The sequence below is a fragment of the Neopelma chrysocephalum genome, unplaced genomic scaffold, assembly GCF_003984885.1.
Source record: "Neopelma chrysocephalum unplaced genomic scaffold, ASM398488v2 Primary Assembly neopelma1_23, whole genome shotgun sequence".
Lineage (NCBI taxonomy): Eukaryota > Metazoa > Chordata > Aves > Passeriformes > Pipridae > Neopelma > Neopelma chrysocephalum.
In genome coordinates this window covers 25,647,245-25,670,146 of record NW_020897691.1, presented here as the reverse complement: position 1 = coordinate 25,670,146, position 22,902 = coordinate 25,647,245, and the positions used below count along the sequence as shown (strand labels likewise).

At 36.8% G+C, this 22,902-nt stretch overlaps 1 protein-coding gene across 24 annotated transcripts in view; it reads right to left on the bottom strand.

Annotated features, from left to right (window-relative positions):
* The window catches only part of EPB41L2 (erythrocyte membrane protein band 4.1 like 2), a 141,436-nt gene that overhangs the window by 18,003 nt on the left and 100,531 nt on the right, over nucleotides 1-22,902 (bottom strand). For 18 of the 24 annotated variants that reach the window (XM_027691055.1, XM_027691063.1, XM_027691028.1 and 15 more), the window contains 8 exons: nucleotides 19,075-19,150; nucleotides 17,379-17,597; nucleotides 16,829-16,916; nucleotides 15,499-15,651; nucleotides 14,222-14,319; nucleotides 8,808-8,980; nucleotides 6,312-6,490; nucleotides 1,792-1,854 (listed from right to left, as the gene is read on the bottom strand). In XM_027691055.1, coding sequence (XP_027546856.1) covers nucleotides 1,792-1,854; nucleotides 6,312-6,490; nucleotides 8,808-8,980; nucleotides 14,222-14,319; nucleotides 15,499-15,651; nucleotides 16,829-16,916; nucleotides 17,379-17,597; nucleotides 19,075-19,150 — 1,049 coding nt within the window. Of the gene's footprint in view, nucleotides 1-1,791; nucleotides 1,855-3,831; nucleotides 4,745-6,311; nucleotides 6,491-8,807; nucleotides 8,981-14,221; nucleotides 14,320-15,498; nucleotides 15,652-16,828; nucleotides 16,917-17,378; nucleotides 17,598-19,074; nucleotides 19,151-22,902 lie in introns of those variants that run through there. The other 6 variants (XM_027691137.1, XM_027691147.1, XM_027691195.1 and 3 more) reach the window with 2 other exon arrangements.

Here is a 22,902-nt window from a genome sequence, read left to right as displayed (position 1 = left end):
TTGGCTTTCTTGGAAATTCATTATCCTTTCAATGCAATGGCTGAGCTTTGGTGGGGGGAGCAGATTTCACCCTGCTTTCATAATGTGTCCTCCTTCCAGCATTCCAGGTCTTGGGAAAAGCTTGTGTTGCTTATGCTCACTCTAACACAGGAAGATTTTTTCAGTATTCTGTAGTTAAATTCAAGTTTAAGCCTCCAATCCATTTTCAGTAAAGAATTAAAGGACAGAAGATTAAAATTAAATAGTATCACTGCAGACAATTATTAATGAAGTTTTGTCAAAAGAATGTAATCAGAAAAATAATGTAGGTAATGAATCTGGATTTTGTACAAAGATTTTACATATTATTTAGCAGATCATTCTGAAATTTTACTTTAACTTGGTTGAGATTTTTATTATCAGTGATCACAATGCAAAGGCGCCTCACATTAAGTCATAAAAAAATCCAACCCCCAAATTCATTAGTTCTAATTTCTTTTCATTTGCATATTCAGCCCCAGTAAGAGATTGGTGCTGCACATCTATTTCCTAATTCTGTGAATAATCCCACATGCAGTTTGAACACTTGAACCTCTCCCCTTCTGGCAGCTCAGTAGGCTTGTATTTTCACAAGACTACTTTTCATCCTGGACTAACAAATGAGACATTAGATATGTCCTCCTAAAGTCTGTAGTTCCTGAGTGAAGTAAAATCTTATGCCAAAGGCATTCTATTATACAACAATCATGTCATTATTTTAAAACCTGTCTTGGCTTGACACAAGGCACATTTCTTGGACTTGATCAAAGCACAGTTATGCAATGCGCACTTCCAGTGCTTTAGTAAGTTATATACAAGCAAATTTTCAATAGTGATCAAAAGCTGCAAAAAGCCATAAAACATTAGTTGGGTTACTGCGATCCATACAACTCCATTTTACTGAACAAAACCACTGACTTTTGAAGAGACTGTTTTTGTGACAAAGGGAATTATTTATAGCCCCATCTGGATGAATGAAGCCAGTAGTAGAATTCTCTAAAACATCTTCAGTTATTAGCTTAAGTTATTAACTACAAGTTAAATTATACTAATTATAATACAGACAGTCTCTGATTAAATAATTGAGATTAGCAGTCTATGTGAAAATTCTTATAATAAAAATCTGTTCATAGCGCTTTGCTGTTGTGCATCTTCAGTGAAAGCCAACCTTCAGGAAGCAAAAATTATTTTTTGTTTTTCAAATGGAAGTAAAGCAAAGATTTCAGAGGATATTTAAACATTACTGTTGAATATCTGATCCTTGCATCATTTCTCAACGCTCCTAAAATCAATGAGTGTCAAAACCAGAACTAGTTCTCTATACTTCAATGCTTGACCCTTACTAACTCCTTTTATTCAGCTAATGTAATTGATGAAGGTTGATTAAACGGGCAAAAGCTAGAAACCCTGCTCAACAGAAGATGCATACACTGAGAAGCAATGTACAAAAATCCATTTAGAATTGTGAATTGGATCCATGTGTTTGCTTTATCTAAATAGGGCTATTATTCCCAGTTGCCACCTTGAAGACACCTTGCAAATATATACAAATATACATTCAAGGTTCGAGATGAGGTTTTGTTGTGGGGTTTTTTAGATTTATTTTTTTTTAATTTAAACTCAGAAACTAGAATGATAACATGCAACATTTCCAAGCTGGTTTTCCCCATGCACTTCATGCACTGTGTCCATAACAGCCTGCAAGTGACCTCCCATCCCATGCAGCCTGGCAGCCCGTGAGAATGGAGAGTATTTTTCGCATTACATACAAACCTCCAACATTAAATTGCTATGTCTGACATAAATATTTTCCCCGTCTACTCTCAAGGAATTGATCTGCGAAATTAAACCACATACAAAAAAAAAAAAAAAGAAACATAAAATAGACCAGCAAATAAATAAAAAAGGACCCTTATAATCAGATAGTTAAAAAAAAGGAAATAAAATGGTTAGGTGAAAAGGCACTATACAGACAGAACCCACGGAAAATTTAAGGTGCTAACAAGGCAGGCAGCTACAGCCAAGTTCAATTGTAAAAAAGCAACCACAAAAAAACCAACCACCTTCTGCTGTGCTTCCTCCTCTTCGTATTCCATCTATGTGAGCACATGACAAATTATCAAGAAAAGGAACTGTTAACATATGCTTACAGACTAACACAGAGGCTTCATCTCTTTGTAAATGCTGCAAAGCGTGCTGTATTTACAGACCTTTACTGTTTCGGCCCCAGATGTCGAAATTAAGCGACTTTGGTCTTCTTTCACCTACATTGTTGTAGAATGGCTGAAGTAATTTTTGGCACAAGCGACATGAAAAATGGAAGTTTCACCCTGTGTCCCTTTCTTGCTGTACTTTTTAAGTGTTTCTCAGGTGAAAATTTAAGAATGAGTAACAAAGGAAAATGATATGCATAATTTCTATGGTAAGCAACTGAAATTCTGCAACAAGTTGATGGGAAAATGGAATCTAATCCAGGAGTTCTTTTGGGAAAAGTCTAGGGTTCAAGTCAAACATTTGAATATTGTATCTACAAACTGTCTTAATATTTTAGGAATGTTGCTGTCTTGGGATTAGTTATTTATACCCCTCTCCCCCTTTTTAGGTTGAGTATATTCCTTCTGAAACTGCAATGCACTCTGTTGGAAATGGTAGCTAATCTTCATATCTTCTCTCCAAGTATTCTGAATGCCTTAAGGAACAGCATCCTTTAAAAAGCAAACCACTTCCCAGTCTTTCGACAAGTACAAATATCAACTGCTAAGATTAGAAAAGATGCATTTAGAAGTGAACACTCCGCAAGTATGTAAATTTGAAGAGAGGTTTACTTACTGCTCATACTGTTGTATTTTGGATTCTGTGTGAATGCACATTTTTGCATTTTTATTCATTTCTGACTTATCTCGGGTTCTGTTTTCTGTAACTTTATGTTACAAATTATGGATTGAATTAGGTTACAGAAACATTGAGAAAATCTTTACAGTCACGTTTTTCATTATTTTAAAAACTTAGACTGGTGTTATAATGACATCGTATCATATTTACTGTGTTTTTAACATGTACATCCATTTAGCAAACTTTGTTAAATGTAACATTAAACAGGCCCTCCTCTTTTTTGGTTCTATAATATTTGGTTTCATATTTCCTGTGAGGATCAAAATAAAAGACCTTTTCCTAGTGCTGTAACATGCGCAGCAGACATAAGGAAAGGAGGCATTTTGTCAGCCATTCCAGATGATCAGAGTAACACATCAATGTGACTGAGGCTTCTGTACAGCAATTTTAGCAGTGTATTCCAAAGAATGTTCAGATTTCAGTGATTCAATCTGACACAAACTGCAATCCCAGCTAATGAATGAAATCAGTCTCCACCTTAACTACTGCTAGAAATTAATCAAAGCATGTAAAAAAAGAAAAAGTGCCATGGACAGACTCAACTTTGCACACAGCCTTGTAGAGCTGAAACATCTGAAATCTGAAATAACAAAAAGCTGATTTGCTGATTTTAAAGTATTCACAGTTTTCTGATTTCAGCTTTTAGGAATTTGATTTTTTAGATCTAAATACAACTTTGGAGATGTGCATTCCAGTCAATGCACGTGGGAGACATGCATTTTAAAACAAATTGATAGTGCAAGTAGAACTTGCAAATAGTATCAAATAATAACATATCTGTTATTACACAGAGCACTTTCAGTATGCAGATTTATGCTCTCGCAAACATTTTGACCTACAAAGCAAGTCCACCTGCAGCTCAGTATCTGTAGAATTGAATGATCTGTAGTATCTGAATGATCTCAGTATCTGTAGAATTATGCATGCTGGAGGAAATCAGGCAGAAAAACCACAAGCAAAAAATTATTGATTAAAAATCCCACAACAGCAATTTTTCACAAAGAAGATGCTAAAAAGATACAGATATACACATGTGCGTGCATGTGTGCGTGTATTTATATATATATACAGGCATGTATGTAGACATATCTCTATACTAGGAAGTGTGCAAAACTGAGCAAGCCTTGGGAAAACAAGCCTAAAAGCCATGTGCAAGTGTCAACATTTAAGCAACAAAATTACACACCTCCTCTTCCTCTGCTTTGTCATTCAGGTCACTGCCATTAGAGCCACTAAAGGAGGTCGCCTTTGGCTCCAGGTAGCAGAGGGACAGAGCAAGAGGAAGGGAAAATGTGAGTGAAAAAGGAATAGACTGGAAAGCAGACAGAAGCAGCACAAAGATAAGGAGAAAAGAGGGGATGAAGGAAGGAGAGGTAATAGGAATATAGTGCTGAAGGCCAGGTGGGAGGAAAGAGATGCAAACATCAGGAAGGCTAGGAAAAGTAATATAGCCATCCTCATCAAGCAGCGAACGGAAACTAAAAGAAAGGCATCTGAAGAAGCTGAATGAGACACACAGCTCAGTGCTTTTGTAGTCATTTGTATGGATTTTCCCCTCAACAGCAGGGGAGCCTCGACTAGCTAGGGGTCTCATAGATTCAAAGATATTATTTGGTGAAGCTGTTTTAGTTTTATTATGATCTGATGTTTGTTCCACTGAATTACACTCTGAAATGTCTGAGATGGTAAGGAGGGGCTCTCCAAAGGAATCTTCCTCTGAAATATCTGAAAGCATGTCTATCTCACGGACAGGTGACAAGTTTGTAAGATGGGATGACACAGAATGGATGGGTAGTGATGACGGGTGTATGTGAGTGAGCTGAAGAAAAAAATTCTGTGCACAGTGGAAAATGAAAGCACAACAAAAATGCAAGTTTGAAGGCACGTGAAGAGGGGAAAAAAAGAAATTATTAGTTAGTGAAAACTTTTACTTAGAAGAAGGGATAGCTCTACTAAAGCAATAGAAATAAAAATAAAAATCTCCTTGTGTTTTATAAGCAGCCAACTTGTTTACTTCTGTGAATTATGAAAGGAACCCATTACGAATCTTTTGTTCTCAGGTTGTAAAGAACCGTGCACTTTTGAACTGTAATAGTCACAAAACAGATGGAAGCAGACAGACATTCAAGGCTTTGGCAGAAAGGTCAGAGGACAGTGCAGTACACGAAAGGCAAGCTGGTATTTGATTCTTGGGTTTATAACTATTTTCTCTAAGACTTTAAGAGAGCCAGAAAGAAAAAAGAAAGATCTGCGCTAGGGAAAAAAGAAAGCTGTTCACAGAATAGGCATGTGTAACAAAACCTTACTGAACAGCTTCCTGGAACAACTCCCAGAAATACTGCCTCTTTTTTTTTCCTCTCCTCTGATTAAAATATGGAAAGATACCCAAACAAGGGAGTATCACCATTATCAAGCCCAAAGGCAAAACATAGTCATTTATTTTACCATCTTCTCACATGAAGAAACTGTGTGTCTTTTTTCTAGGCTAATTCAAAAGTATTTCAACTTGCCAGCAAACAAAGAAAATGCCACTATGGTATTGTTGTCTTCCTAGACTTGAATGCAGTGGAAACATATGAACTGTACAGAGAAACTCAGCAGTCTCGCTAAGAATAAAATGGGTAGCTAACTTGCAAAAACGTTTGAAGACAAAATTACTCTTTAAATATTAAAGTAAGTTCTGGAGAATTGCTGAAAAAGAAATTATCCCTAAGAGAGAAAGAGCAGCAGATTTTAGTTGACACTTTAGGAGAAAATTTTTACATCAAATCATACAAAATCTAAATTTAATTTTTTGACCTATTTCCCCTATAGCTCAAACAAACAAGACAAGTAAATGTGTGCAACAGGAACAGATCACAGTACTCAACTTTTCACAGAAATCTACACCTTAGTCAACATACAAATTTTTAAAGGATGAAATAATTCTGCAATGGCTACTAAAATAATACTATTACCTATGGTAATTAAATTCAGTCATAATATCTCCAACTTTGTAGTTGGGTGTATTTTGTAGAATGTAGAAAATTCTGTAGTTTGTAGAATGTACACACCGGTGGATATATATTAGCATTTCTTTTTAAAATCTGAACAAACTAAGGAAATTAATAACATTATTTACCCTTTGAAACAGTTATTCAAGAACTCATGTAAGCTTACTAAGAATTCAAATTAGATTTATAGCAGTAAAAGAAACCTAGCTCAATGCCATTTAGAAGTTTGTACTCTCTTTTGCTTACATACACTTACATGAAGTTAAACCCACAGAAAGCACTTGAGAATTGTACTTGAATATTTTAATATGATGTTCTGTATGATATTCAGAAGCAATAGACACTAAATAACCACACATGGACAAACACCACATGAACAAATAATTTTGGTGTGAAAGTCAGTCATACCTTTCCATCCTGAGTCAATTCTAATTGTGGAGTTTTGACTGGGCTTCCATCTTCTTCTCTGCCACCTTCTTTTAAATTGGCCTGACCAGCAGCTTCAGTGTCAATGATTTTATCTCCAGCAGTCTGGCCTCCAGCAGCAGAGAAGTCTCTTAGACTTTGGTCTGAGATACCCATAGGAGCTATTGGAGAACAAAATAATTTTGGTTAATTGGAGTAAGTTGAAACATTTTGGTTTCAAGTCTTCTTAACAGAAGTGGTTTATGATGATGTCAACAATGAGTAATACAAGCTAGTTACTGAGTGATACAATATTTGTCAGCTTCTTGGCTTTATAAAAAGTCTATGGTTCCCATTGCACTGATATGAACAGCAATGCGCCCTCGTCGCAAAATGTGCACTTACTATGCAAGGGGAAAAAATCCTCACATTATTAAACAGGTACTTAACAACTTCTTGATTAGTCTTGGAAAATAAATTGAAGGTATTGTTCTTTGGACTGTGTAAATCACCATAAAAAAAGAAATAAGCAACAATATTTTGTGGAAACCCACTATCTCCTTTAATGCAATATAGAAATAGCTATGCATATAACTGTCACAGTATTTTTCGCTGGAACCTTAGCAAAACTGCACAAAGAGCTCGGTGAGAGTAAGAGCTTCCCTCTACATGCTGGCAAAAAATGGAAAGTGGAAATACTAAATATGTGCACTTGAATATAGTCAAAGCACAAGGGAGTGAAAAGCCTTAAATTAGGGGTGTTTTCCTCTTATTTGATTCAGAGTAATGGGACTGATGAGCAGGATGACTCTTTTTTTTAAATCATGATGACTGGCTTAGTCAAAATAGTAGTAATGAAATAGAGAACAATTCAATTAAATTAAGGAGCTTTAATAAACACAACTTTGATATAAACTTAATTAATTTAGTAATGTCCTATAATACCTCCATATGCCCTTACTTTACAAAGCCAAGGTGCAAAAAGTTGAGAGGAAGAGGTGTTTCTTGGAGTACCTTTGAGGGATATCCTCTTCTGAAAAGTCTGAGCTCCATACCAGAGAAGCCCTTAAGCTGCAGAGAAGCCAAAACCAGCTAATGGAAAATGTGGCATTTGGGATGTTAGGTTTTCAGGGGGCCTCTATAAGTAGTAAGTTCTGCAACTTAAGCTTCTGATCCCTTCTTGGGTGCAAATAGAGCATTTTTTGGGTGTACATCCCTGAAGTTCCAGAAGTAACTTTTGACAAATCACAGAGTAACTTAGGTTGGAAGGAATATCCAGAGGTCAGCTAGTCCAAACTCCTGCTCAGAGAATGTCCAGTTAAACCAGGGTGCTCAAGGACTTGTCCAGTTGAGTTTTGAGCATGTCTAAGGTATTTTTTAAACAAACAAACAAAAATTTCTTACTTGTAACTAAAATTTGCTGTGTCTTAACTTGCAGGCAGTCCCCCCAGCCTTATCACTAGGCACCTTCCAGAAACACACGACTCTGTCTTCACCTTCCCTGTCAGTAGCTGTAGACAGCAATATGTCACTACAGCTGCCTTCTATTAAAGCTGAAAGATCACAGTTCCCACAGCCTCTCCTCATATATCACAGGCTCCTGGCCAGCTTTGTGGCCCTTACTGGCTCCTTGTAATATGTCACTGCCCATCTAATACTGTGGAACCCAAAGATAGACACGGTATTTCAGGTATGGTCTTCACAAAGTACTGAATAGAGAGGGATAATAATTTCTTCTAATATGCCAGCTGTGCTCTTGCTAATACAACCCAGGATACAGTTGGCCTTCTCTGCTTTAAGGGCACAGTTGTGTTGACTCATGTTCAACTTGTTCCGTGGGAATCCTCAGATCCTTTTGTGCAAAGCTGCTTTCAGAGCAATGTTTCATCATGTTCAAAATTTTGACTGTGATGCTTCTGTAAGAGTGAAAGTTTGGGCCTGAACATACGTGCACACACGCCTGTATTCTGTAGATGATGTACAACGGATCCCAGAAAGTCTTGATTATACAGCCTCTGAGAGCTGGGAAGAATTTAAATTGTTTCTAACCAAAAGAACAGGAACTAAAACAGAGTCAGACAGTAACATTGATGTGACGACTTTCGGTTGCCACATGGACTCATCACATGCTGTCAGTGCAAGCACGTTTGCCACTGACCAAACAATTCTGATTAACAACCTATAATGCATGCCTATCCGATAAAAAAAAGATATGAGTAGTGTACACAGATGCTATGTACCCAGTATAGAATTCTGCATATATTCACAGCAGTGCCATACAATTTAGGCAAAGACTTAACTTATTGTTTAGGTCCCCTAACATTGATAAATACACAAAGTGGCTACTCCTCACACATCACCCATTAGAAACTGAAATTCATAAATTTGTCAGTTGACCTTCTGGCCATCCATAATGTCGATATTTTCGAATGTTGGTCAGATCAGAGTGACAGCACATAATGTAATCATTACACTGCAAAAATAAGTCAAATTTCATACCTCCATCAAGGCTTCTGGAAACACGTTTGCTTGACGTGCGTTCAAAGTATGGAGCTGGTCTGTCTATGAGGTTGCTCGCCTGCCGTGTCTGTGCTTGCGTACGTCCACTGTAGCGGAACTTGGAACCCAAGGTTAGAAACTTTGCTTTTGGAGGCTGTTCTGGTGATACAAGTCTAGAAAGAAAGTATGAGGAAAGTCAGTTAAAAGGGCTTTATTTTAGGGTTCATTAGGTACTTTAAAGCCAGTTATTGTATTTCAGCTTCAGTTCCGTGTGCAGAATTTGTGGTCTCCAAGAAAGGATTCTACTGCAAACTCTTCAAAGACCTTCCAAAACAATGCATGGTATTTACTATTTGCAGTTGGAGTTGAAGTGACACTGATAACCATCACATTTTTCCACAGTATGACTAAGCATCTGGGATTCTCATCTTTTGGTGCTATCTTGCTTAAATTGTATTTTTTTGTAGAAAGCCGAGGCCATTATAGGTCCATGCAGAATACCTCTCAGATCTCTGATCTCTCTCCCTAGAACGTTGCTTATAATAAAAACTGCACGTTTCACTTTCACTGTCTTTCCTATATTCTGAGGTACCAATACGGCACTTGTTCCTCAAAGTTAGGGAATGGCATCTCAAAGTTGTATAAAATGCTGTATCAAGTGCAAAAAGATTGAGATGGCTGGAGAGTTGTGACCCAACAGTAAGTAGCCTAACAGTTTACATTCAGACTGGTTTCTTCACAAAGTCATTTATACATTTACATAGGTTGATGTTTGCTGGATATAAGGAAGTGGGGGGAAAAAGCATATTGTGAAAGGGGTGAAAAAGAGCTTCAGTTACTTGTACTGTTAATGCTGGGTATGTATGTTTGTACCTTAAATTTTGGAGTCAATGTCAGAAAGTCCAAGTACCAAGCGGCAGAATTTGCTGTAAGAGATTCTGGTTTGTTCCACCAGGTTTTGACATCACATGAGTTTGAAGACAGGTCCTCTATACCTCCCTGAATTTCTTTCGGTATGAGGATTTCAAAGTTCATATTCATCTAACCCTCATGGCTTGTACTTTGTTTCTGAAATCTGAGCCATCAACTGCAACACTGAGGGTACTGTTTGTACCTGTGCCATCCTTGTTGATAAGATAAACAGTCATCACTGCAAGAACTCTTCCCAGTCCCCACTTCTCTGGCAAGGTCTTTGATGTCATTTCCTGGATCAATGTAATGCTGCAAATACATGCTCACCCAGCATGGCAGTCTCCATGGCCTATTCTCTCTCTGTATAAAACTATCAGATTATTGCAAATAGAGCTTTCTGATTGAGGATCTGCAAAGAATGAGCAGCTCACTGAACATCAGCTTCTTTCAAGCAAAACCAGCAATTACTGTGCTCTTTGCACTGAGGATGGCACAGATGAGCAAGCGAGACTTCAGAGTACGCTGACTTTGTTCTATTCTTTTGAAGCATCTGCACAGGAATATCTGTGTCAGTGGAATCTGATCAACATATATTAAGACAGTATCCAGTATTGGGTTCTGAAAACTATGACAGTTGTTTTAAAGATATGTCAGTAAAACTGAAGAGTTTTCAGATACCTAGCAAAAAGACAGTGAGCTACTACGGTGAGTTGACCCTGGCTGGATACGAGGGTCCCACCAAAGCCACTCCCCTTTCTCAGCTGGACCAGAGAGAAAAAGATACAACAAGAAGCTCATGGGTTGAGATGTCATCATGAGCTAAACAGACTCGACTTGGGGAAGAATTAATTGAATTTATTATCAATCAAATCAGAGTAGGATAATGAGAAATAAAGCAAATCTTAAAAATACCTTCCCCCTCACTTCTCTCCTTTTTCCCAGGCTTAATTTTTACTCCTGATTTGCTCTACCTCCTCCCCACCAGCAGGGTAGGGGGACAGGGAATGGAGGCTGTGGTCAATTCATCACATACATCAATGTCTCTGACACTCCCTTCTCATAGGGGGCAGGACTCCTCACACCCTTCCTCCAGAGTAGGGTTCCTCCAATGGAAGTCAGTCCTCCAGGAAAGTCCCAATATAAGCCCTTCTCACAGGCTGGAGTTCTTCACAAACAACTCTAGCAAGGGTCCCTTCCACAGGGTGCAGTCCTTCAAAGAACAGGCTGTTCCATCATGGGTTCCCCATGCCATCAGAAGTCCTGCCAGCAAACCTTCCTCAGTGCAGCATCTCAGCCTCCTTCAGGCATCTGCTGCAGCGTGGGGTCCTCCACCAGCTGCAGGTGCGTGTTTGCTCCACCATGGACCTCCACGGGCAGCAGGGTGATAGCCTGCCTCACCATGGTCTGCACCAAGGGCTGCAGGGGAATCTCTGCTCTGGCACCTGGAGCATCTCTTCCTCCTTCTTCACTGACCTTGGGGTCAGCACAGTTGTTTCCCTCACATATTCTCACTCCTCTCCCCAGCTGCCACTGCTGTTGCACAGTAGCTTTTTCCCCTTCTTAAATACATCAACACTGTCACCAATGGGCTCAGCCTTGGCCAGCAGCAGGTTCATCTTAGAGTTGTCTGGCATTAGCTCTATCAGACATAAGGGAAGTTTCTGGAGCTTCTCACAGAAGCCACCCCTGTAGCCCCCCCTACTACCAAAACCTTGCCATGCAAACAATACAGCTCAGTAGATTACCATTTTCTCTAAGAGATTATGTTTATGGCTTTGTCATAGCACTAGCCAGAAGGATCCAATCCAATCCCCTATGCCTAATGTGCATAAGCACACACCTGAATCTTAATCTGTTCCAACACATTTTTAAAGAAAACAGTTCAAGACAAACTCATCCACCCTTCTGCACTAAGGCCGCTTATGTAATAAAACTGCAACTATCTGGAGCTTCACTTTCATTGCTTCTGTAAAACAGTCTTTCTCCCCATTATTTACAAGAGAGAATGCATTATGTACTTAGAGGAAGAAAGCTAAAAGGGTTTTTCCAAGGTTCCTTCTGTCCTTGATTTTCCAGTCTTGGCAAGGCATTAACTGCCATTTTTATCTTCCACCCTGCTGAGATAAACTTTTAATCTTTTAATGTGGAAAAAACAAGAGAACTAATTACTTCCTGATTAAGGGCACTTGAATAGATTTTTTGTATTACAGACTTAATTACATAAAGTAACTGAAAACTATGCTTTTACCACTTTAAGGCATTCTGAGGAGACACAAACAATTGTGAAAATTTCAAATAAAATCCCATAAAGTGTAAATATAAGCAGGTTTCTGCAGACGCTGGTTAAGATCCAGAGCTGCCAACTGAGCTTACCTCAAAAGATTAATGTAGATATATAGACTGACTATATTTTTGAAGTAGATTCCTGCTCTTTGAAAATGGTACCGGAATCCCATGAGTTTGAGCTGATAATAAGTGAATACAATGCCTTTTGGTTGCCATTTTCAATATTTCAATATTTCATTACAACTTTTATAAATAACTTCATATATTGGCTAAATTTCCTACACATTATAAGAAAATCTATCTTAAGGTGGTTATTTGAGAAAAACTGAAACATTACATAAGATAACACAAGGAGTCTTACCATGTTATGTAGGGCATGCTAAGAAATTTGAAAGCTAAAAATATACATCTAAACTGTATACAATTTACTGCGGCATCATACACAAGCTTTACACACTGCAGCAATTGCTTTCTGCTTTTTATCTTTGGAGGAAAATATAGCTGGATTTATTTTACTGTTTTTAAATCGGGATGAGACGTTCTGAGGATTTTCCGTCAGATGACATCAGTGGGGTATATGGATTTTACAGAATGGTTGAAGTATTTGTTACATAATTCTTGTTGTAATTCCATTCCTGGTTAGGAAAAGCCACTTCTGACTGGAATAAAATCCACTTATTTTTATTATGTCAGAATTTCTGCAATAAGATCATCTCATACCTATTAATGCTCTTGAAAACTTTCATACTTGCAAATGGTAGTGGTCAGTTTAGGATTTTTGACTTGAATAAGATTTGTTTTTTCTTTACTCAGGTCTATTTTATTACTATAAAACTAGGATATACAGTTTACCAGCAAAGTAAATCACTGCATGAGTTATTTGAAGAGTATTGATAAAAACTTTTCATTGTGCATGGAACTGCATGCTATTTATGGTAATGGACACCACCAGCCAAAGCAGACTTCGAATGTTCAAGAAGAATAGAATGCTTGATTATGTTAATTAACATAGCTAATGAATTCTATCAACATGAAAAAAAAAATCTCTGATCAGGATTTAAAATAGAAGTGCTTCTAAATTAAGCATTTGGAGACTGATTTATGCTGAAATTTGCCAATATCAGAATAAATTCCAACATTGCATTCAAGATTATGCTACATTCAATGAAAATCTGAATACTGAAAGCCATCCAATAAGACAGTTCCAGTAATCAACTACTTAGGTCTCCTGGTCCCCAAGTTTTCTGAAGTTCTCAATCTAGCAAGTATATTCAGTACCAGGATTGCATCTACCTTAAAACACAACTGCTTTTTTAAAACAAACAGGCTACTGATGGAGAAAGTTTACCCTTTACATACCCTAGTTACTGTGCTTTAAAGCAAGAAACTCAGATTTAATGCCTATCCATTCCATAAGAGATTCAACCTACATCTGTGACTCCTAGGCTGCACGGGGCACATGCACTCCCTCATAGAATGTGTGTTATCATAAAAATTAAATGAAGATTCTTTAATTTCCTTTTCCCTGGAAGAAGCAGACAGAGGTACAACTCTGTGGCCTGTTGTCAAGTGCTCATTTACAAATAGTTGATAGTTTCAATGACCAATTCAGAATTTTATGTTCCTCATTTGCTGGGGAAAAAAATGCAGACTATAAACAATAGTCTATTTTTAAAGTGATTATCTTCTTCGAGGAATGACTGTGAACTCAGCCCAGCTCATAAATAAGGAAAAACTCAGCTGTAAGCATTTACACTCAGCAGCATATTCAAGTTAATTGAATATTAACATTAAAGCTAATTGAATTAAGATTACTGTCGAGCCCTGAGAGCTTCTTGTAAAGATGTATAGTAGCTTTCTAGATGGTCATTCTGCAGAGTCAATCTCTCAGGAAATCTTATAACAGAACCACAGAATGAGTCTAGTTGGAAGGGACCACAGTGGGTCATCCAGAAAACTCTTGAATATCTCCCGTGATGCACAATCACTTGTTTAGTTCCATCCTGTTAGCACTCTGAAAGACTTGATAAAGCAGTTAATTGTACTTGAGACTTTAAGAATTGGTAATTGTGATTGTCAGGGTGTCTTCTAAGAAGCACTACTGGACTGAAAAATTAGGGGCAAAGATGAGGGAAATCTCTACTTTCCTCATATCCTTTAAAAGAAAGATATGAGCATACCTTGTAAAGTGGAGGAAGCAGAGAATTATCATTTACCTGAAGAAAGTATGGTGCTCCACACAAACCTTCCATAACCTTTTAGCAGCCCGATGGTTTGGCAGTTTGAACCCAATAGTGCTCTCAAACTGTTCCAGCTAGAAAGAATCCACAAATAAATTAACCCATTTCCTTAAGCTGGCTATTAATTAATACGTAGAGTTCAGACCATTACTGTATCAAGCTGTAACATTCCTGTCATGAGACTTCATAAGATTAAAAACACATAAATCTTAGAAAGATCAGAATTTCCAGCCTTTTAAAAGAATTATACTTGTTGGGCTAAGTCATGATGGGTAATAATCACATTATCACTTCCTAATATGTACTAATGATTCTTGAGAAATCCAATAATACTTCAGTGTTCCTTGCTGATTTTCTGACTAGTTGACCAATGTACTTAAACTGCATGAAGCAATTGTACTGCAGGATGTGCTGCCCACTTTCCTTGGATTTAATAAGAGTCTGAAATGCATACTGCAGTGTTAAGATTATATGATCTGTTTCACTGTATAACAGTTTCTTAGCAAAAGTATTTCATCTATGCACACCATCAGGAACTGCAAGAACAATACATCTGTGTTCCAAAACTTACAAAACTACAATGCTAGTATTGTAAAACTGGTATGACCTCTCTTCTGTTTTATTTATTCACACAGTAAAAGCTACCTTAAATATTTTAGAGTGTAATCTAAAAAAAGTATTACACTGTTTGACATTTTCTTTTTTTTTGTTAAATTTCCAGTTACAATGTGTTCAAAATGTAGCATCCCACCCCCCCCCCCCCCCCAGCAACTCTCACAAACTTTTGTTGGTAACTGAAAAGAAAGTTGAATCCACAACTTCCACAGCATCTAACAGAGTTATAACATCCTACAGGAACTCAAGCCTTTGGTTACAGCCACAAACTAGATTTGTTGACATTTGGTGAACAATTATACCTGAAGAGGAAGAGAAGCTGTCTCTCTCGCAGGACTGCAGGTTTGTATAGACAGTAAAAACATGGCCAGTGTAACTAGCTTTCTCCGTAAAAAAACCCATAAAATTATAAGATGGCATCTATTAACAACAGAAAACAGACTTTCTTCTTGGTTTGCAATTAGTAATCAAGGTGTTTAATACAATCAGTAGAATCTGAAGAGAAAAAAAACACTCCTAAGTTCTGCTCAAATCCCTCATAAGCTTATGAGGGCAACTAGGCAAAAAATGAGGATGTTTTCTTGTTGCTGGATAGAACTGATCTCACAAAAGAAACAAGACAGAAAGATGCTACTTACTTCTGCTGGCCTGACTTTGATATAGAAATTACTTCTCTTGTATGAAATCTTCAGAATTTTTGGCCAAGCGAAGCGGTTTATCCGGAGTCTATCTTTGTAAATCAGCAGACCATTAGCACATACACCCAGCATGATATCCACACCTTCAGAATCCTATAATGTATGAGGCAATTTCATAAATATCAGTTTAATAACATTCCATACAATTATTGCTGATGTACCTAGAGGGAAAATATTGTAACTGAGACATGTTTCATATTCCATCCTGGAAGACTCTGACAATGAGATTCTTAAATAAAAAATAGCCAAGTATATTAATTTTTTAGGAAAGGCTTCCAACGGAACGTTTTTGGCATTCATACGCCAAAGCATATGCCACAGTTCTGGGAAATTCTTCAATATTCTGGTAATAGGGACTAATTTAACAACATAAAAGCAAGGAAGGGTATGGTCAGTGTGTGTGCTACCAATAATTTCAACAAATACTAAAAGAAGAAAAATTAAAAACAGGCCTTTCCAACTTAAAAGAAGTCAGTGTAAGTCTGAACAAGTTGGTGATCAAGGTGATCTTTTACAGTCACCTACTATTCCAGTAAAGATACAGGAAGTAACAGAAGGGTTTCTGAGCATTCTCTTCCACTGACAGCATTTGATGCAAGTTTTACAGGCCACAAAACTAATCACTTACTGATCATGCTTTGATACCCACACAATACAGCAGAATCTCATGTCCTCCCCAACAACAAAACAACTACATCAAATGCCAACACTGTCATTAAGAAGTTGCTTCACCGGCATAACTAACAAAATTAAACAATGTTTCTCCAGTACTTAGAAGTCTTGTTTTTTCTTTTTTAAATGTATGACTGATATGCTTAGCATACCTCAGTTTCCTAATGATTTGAGATTCTGGATTTGACCTAACCAGAGAAGTAGAAAAGCACCAAAATACACTCTCCCCCAAGACCTCCCATCTGTTTTCAACTCTCATGGTATTATGGAAACAATTACATCCTCTTTCAGGCTTAACTTTATGGCCCAACATCTCCTTGGCATAAAAAAATCTGACATTTTAAGTGTATTTATCTGTTCTTATGAATAAAATATTACTTCCAAGCTGCACGTAAGTCTATGTACTAAATAAACTTAGACATTAAACAAGTTCTAAGAATGTTAGAGCTATAAACTGAGTAATTATTGTGACCAAGAGATAAAGGCTTATAACCAAAAATTAAGCATATAATTTTTTAAAAAATAATCTACATATACACTGTTTTCTTTAATACTAAGCATGTCTACCATAAAACAAAACAAAACCAATCCCCAATACCTTGGCATGATGTAAATCCACTCCATACATGGAGAGTCTCTTAGCATTTTCTAGGAACTGGGAATCCGCTTGTGCTGGAGTCAAGCCCCTAAAACCATTGAATAAGCCTTGAGTTTACTCACAAAAAACTGAGAGTCAAAACTGAGTGCAATCCTGGAATTCAGACACATAGAAAAACCTCAGTTTATAAGGCATCAAGAGCATTTCTGCCCTACAGGTAGTGTTCTTTCAGAGCATATTATTTTCCTTGAGCACAGATTTTCACCTTCACTCTTCCAAAATATTCTAGCTGTATGATATTGCTTAAACTAATTGATGTGCTCATATAAAAATATTTTCTCCTGAAGTTCTCTTCCAAGATCTTAGTGAAGTCACTATTTTCAAACTGAAATTTTCAAAAAGATAAAACTAAGACCTTTTGGTTACATAACAAACAATTTCCAAAGTAACAATAATTTCAGCTCAGCAGTTTTACACATACTCTTAACAGAACTGACATAAATGTGACAAAGCACGATGACTTCATTTAATTCCACTGTATATGACACACCTGTGTGTTTTGTGTAGCTCAGCCACTTTCTCTTCCATTTCTTGAGTTTGATTGGGTGCAAATTGGAATTCACTGATATAATCACTGCGGTGTTCCTCTGGGTCATGATCACCCAGCTCAGCCTGCAGGGTATATGAACCAAGGAGGGCATGAGTCACAAAAGAACAGGGCAGTCGACCAGATACAATATCCTGACGAAGCTGTAGGCACAAGAAATACCTGGAAGACAAAGGAAAGGGGAGGGGGTGGGGGAAACAAATAGAGAAAGTGTTACCAATAGCAAATTAATAAGAGATCCAACAGAATTCATCAAGATGCATGTAATCATGTAAGAATATTTTAAAGTAAGTCAATGCATTAATAACTTGTTACACCTTACATTATTTGAGCATTATCATCACACAGTAAATTTCACTTCATTTTTAAGAGTCAATATTACTTTCATAAAAAAATGTGAAAAGCAGGAAAAATTCTGATTTCCAATGTAAATTGTAATTGTAGTTTTAAACAAAAGCTTACTTAGGAACTCCTTCAGTTCACATTGTAGCCTGTGGGTATCTATGGTTTAAAAATAAAAAGCTCTGCATTTCTTTGACATTTCCCTTTGGCTTTAAAACTCTAACTTTTATATCCCTTGCAGTTCACAAGCTAATCAAGTCAGGTAATATACAAAAGAAATCCAGTTTAGTACTGAAACCATAATTACCTTCCTTAAACCATGTATGTATTAGAATTTAATATTTCAGGAACTGCATACAGTCTTCTACCAAATTTAACAAGTTAACAATCAGCTTAATATCCTCCACATAGTTTTTAATGTAAATGAAAAAAAAGCCTTACTAGTGAAACTTAAATTTTAAGGAGTTTAGCTTTAAGATATAACAGAATTGCTTTTATCAATTGAATGCACAATTGAAAAGCCAACCAACTTGCTGAAAATTTTCAAACACAGTTTCTTGTAAATATACTCTGTACTAAATGTCTTAGACTATTTGTAGCAATATATCAACTGCATACTTGCGTAGCTATCTTATTTTGTGCAGAAGACTGATCCGATGCGATGTGGAGTAGTAACGTACATCCTGCCTCAGCAGAGTCAGCTAACTCTAAACTAAAACTAAGTATTTAGGTTTTCCATAACTCGTGCAAAAATGAGTCAATTCCCTGCACTCAGTCCCCAGTTATGTTAGTCTTACAATGCTACTTTTTAGGTGCCTAGTATTCACTGCATTCTAAGTATTTTCTATCTAAGAAGTTTGGAAGATAATTATTTTCATGTTTTATTATGTTTCATGGCTTTATTTAATCCATATGTGTAAAACCACATTTTCACCAATCTAGTATAAATTATTACTGAAGTGCCTTGGATCCCCTAAGCTTTGCTCAAAACCACCAATGCCCTCGTTTGCTTTATATTAAAGCAGCAGACTGACAATAAACCACTTGCTTCTTTCAAATACCATCACTCACATCTTACCTCCCGCCCAAATCATATCCCCACTTATTGTTAAATTCTTCTTGCTCAGGTTTCCTCCAGAAGTTTTCACTTTACCTTTTCAACCTTGTTCCAAAAAGCAGTTGATGTATGTAAGAACATCTATAGTGTACAACATCCAGAAACTGAAGAAGACATTTTATATGGCTTTCCGATTAGACTAGTAGTAATTTTAACTCTAAAATTGGGAACTGTGCATACCTAGTGATGTCTTCAGTCAATTGTGAAGGATCAGGGGGATAAAACTTCACATTAAAGGTGAATATCCAAGGTAAACCTAAACATGAGAAATATCTGATTGTTAATTTCAAATAAGTTGAAGCAACTAAAGAGAGAACCTTACGGAAAAATGTTAGCCAGTCACATAAATCTTAATCACTGAAATCTCGAAGAATGTTTTTTTCTGTCTTTTTACAGGACATTAGTAAGAAGAATAGATTATTTTTATTTGCCGTTAGAAACTCAGACACACAGTGAAAGATTAGCATGTTAAAAATTACTTTAAGATAATTTTTTACAGTAGCTTATGCAAATATCAGAAGACATTTTTAATTTGAAAACTACCATAATATTTTAACACTTTTAAGCTATTGTGTGTTCAAAGGCACTTGAATTGAATTTGTGTTTATTTCTAACTCCTCCAAGGACAACAGTGTTATCCTGCCTAAACTGACTTAGTTTGAGAGACTGTACAGTAACTCTGAACAAGATGTCAAAATGAGGTCTGTGTTCTATATGACAGAAAGACAAATTATTCATTGAGAATGCATGGAAGACAAAAAATATTAGCCATTCCTACTTTAAAATATTTTTCTGGTAAACACCACATCTAGCAACTACAAAAGCAATGGTATTTTAAATTTCAATTCTCGTGTGTTAGAATTGTTAACAACACATGCATTTTTTTAAGCAAAAGTGCGGTTCATACTAAATTAATAATTTGAAAAAGCATAAAATGTTGCCTTTAATCCTCACTCTATTTTTAAATAAATTTTTAAGATTTGAAAAATAAATCATACATCAATAATTAAAATACATTTTCAGAATGTTGATCTACCAGTATTGTAAGTGGAAAGCACCAATACCTTACCAAAATATAGAACTTCCCTAATTCTAACAGGTTTTACTAAGTACAATGCAGATGTACAACACAATGATAGAAAAAAGTGCTAACATTTTTGTTTAAGGTTATTTTCTTTAAAGAAACATGTTCTAAAATTTTATAACTATTAAATGTAAAGAGGTGCTTTGTGTCAAAACTCCTAATGTCTTCCAACATTTCAAAAACTGTTTTGGTTTTTCAGACAGGACTATTCACTGAAGTTGAGACCCCTGGTGGCCTAGTGGTTAGCATGCAGGACTCTCACTGCTGCGACCCGGGTTCGATTCCTCGGTCTCCCGGGCAGATGGAACCCGTTAGCCCTGTGAGGCCATCCATCTATGAGAAGGTCACTCTAAACAAACCTACGTCCTGAGGACCTCACTGCCATTGTCCAAGCTTGCTTGGCCCCGGTAGATGAACCTTAGGATTAAAGGGTGGGCTCAGTTCAGCGCAGGCTGTGTCTCACCTAAAAAATCCATTGCGCAGGCTGGAAAGGTAAAAGACCTTTCCCCAGATCTTCGTTCGCGAAGACTGGCCATTAAAAAATTCACTGAAGCACTTCAATTTCTGTTTAAGAGTGAAGCTCACTCTGCCCCTGGCTGCTAAAAGCATTCAGGGAGAAATGTAATCTTAACAGGGCTGTGGGATGTGGAGAACTGGATGAAGGATGTGTCCTTCCACACAGATACTAAAACCAGTCTTCAAGTTTTCCTGGAATGAAGCAGTGTTTCCTGGCATGAAGCAATTTTTCCTGGTCTAGAACTGCAGTTCAACTAGTTATATTTTAATTCCTATTTAACCCATTGCTCATTCCTGTCAGCATTTCTACCGTTAACTTTCAGAAAGCAGGAGACCTAGACATGGTTTGAATAAAAAACAAAATTCTCTATAAAAAGCTAAGAAGTCCATAAATTCTCAGAGTTTATGAACTTCGAAAAATTCCATGTGTCTACTCATTCCATTGCTAATTTATTGAAAAAATGTTGAAGCTGACTTTGTACTAAATATTTCCTGGACAGTTTGTGACTATATATTTTGTCTCATTATTGAAAGCACATTTATCCCCTAAATATAGACTAGAAAATATAATACAGTGTACACAGTCTATATTTATACTTCTCACTAAAGCATACTGTTTATAGCTGCACAGCCCAGGCATACAAACGTAATTGCCTTCACACAATAATGCACATTATTACTGGTTTTTTACTGAGTTGGTAGCAAAGACAAAGCCTCCCCCACCCCCCCCAGATTTAAAATTACATTTAACATTCTGTCCCTGATAAGGCTCTCTGTGTTTTGATGTTTAATAGTACGGGCTACAGAAATGTCAAAAATTTTTCTAGCCAGCTTGTTACATCAAAAATGCTTCTGTGGCAACTTTAGGCACATTCTTAGAGAAAAAGAATACAACAGAACCAACCAGCTAGCAGCATACAATTAACATGATTCATCCCTTTTAAATGGGAAAAGTCACCAAGTTGGGGTTTTTTTCCAGTAAAGGCTTTTCCTGGCTTTTACTCATGATCTCTCATGTGTCAGCTTTTGCAGGAAATCTCTTCCCTTGGCACAGGTACTTAGTTCTCTTCAACAATAATAAGCTATACTCTAGTGTAATTAGCTTAGATCAAAACTGGCTACAACTCTTACAAATATATAGTTATATACAGAAAATAAATGAATATAAAATAAAGGGAACCTGCATAAAGTGACCACCATATTTTGGTACCTGCACATAACTATACATTTGTTAGCATTAAAATCAGACTGACAGTCAGAGTTGTACATTTAAAATGCAAGATCTTTCTTAATTAATTCAAACTTCCCTTAGTATCCCAGTCTATTGTGCCCTCACAACATCCAAACCCTCTCCATTTCATAAGATATATAGAAAATACGTGATATAGAAGTATTTTTTGCAGTAAGAATACTGATTGTGCTGCAGACTAGAAAAATATTTAATTGACATAATATTACCTTTGGTTTAAACAGATAAAATCCCAATTTGAGCTTTTTATAAGAGTGACCCACCATACACTTTGTGTCTGAGAGTAGACTGTTCCAAGGTGAGTTGCTACTGCTTGTACCATCACAAGACTCAAGCTGTCACAAGTTCTCAGTTTTGCAAAAGCCTGAGTCCACCTTAGATGTAGCAATTTTCAAGAAGATAGTGACAGAAATGTAATTACCCACCTGTCCCTGAAAGAAGTAATTAGAGGTTTTAACACATGCCAGTGGACAGCCAAGTACATGAGCTAAAAAAAGTCAAGAATTCATTTTCCTGAAGAGATCAGGCTGGCTGAAAGCAAACAAGATTTTTGTCACCTTTGTAGCCCTGAGAACAGAGACAGTAATTTGTGGATCACATTCATTAGCCAAAGTAACATCATTAATTGCTGAGATCCCACATAAATGCCCAGCCAAAGGCCAACCTCTACAAATAAGAGATCAAACAGAGGGCCTGAGGACCGTGATGTAGCAAGAGACAGTCTGCAGAAAATGACTTAGGGGAGACTATAGGACTATTATTTCATCTTCCCGAGTCACAGGTGGTGCATACATGCCCCGTGTGCAGAGTATTGGTGTTGCTTGCATTTAGGAGAGACAGAGATTGTTATAAATATTATGTTGCAAACTGATGTGCTGAACTACACTTCCAAATTTGTCACCTTTGTGTGCTCAGATTAATGTATTTGTCCAGATGCGCTTATCTAGCATGCTAGTGCTTCAGTTTGTGCTCCACAAGAGAAAAAGAAATTAGTTTCTTCAAATGGACTAAGAGGTTTTACAGGTACCTTAAATTTAATGACTAGTTTTGTACATAAGATTTCCATTCTTGATACAAAGACAAATATATTTAGAATTAAGCCTGAAACAAAGAAAAGTCTCACTACTTGATACCCATGTATCTTGGGGAGTTAATATGT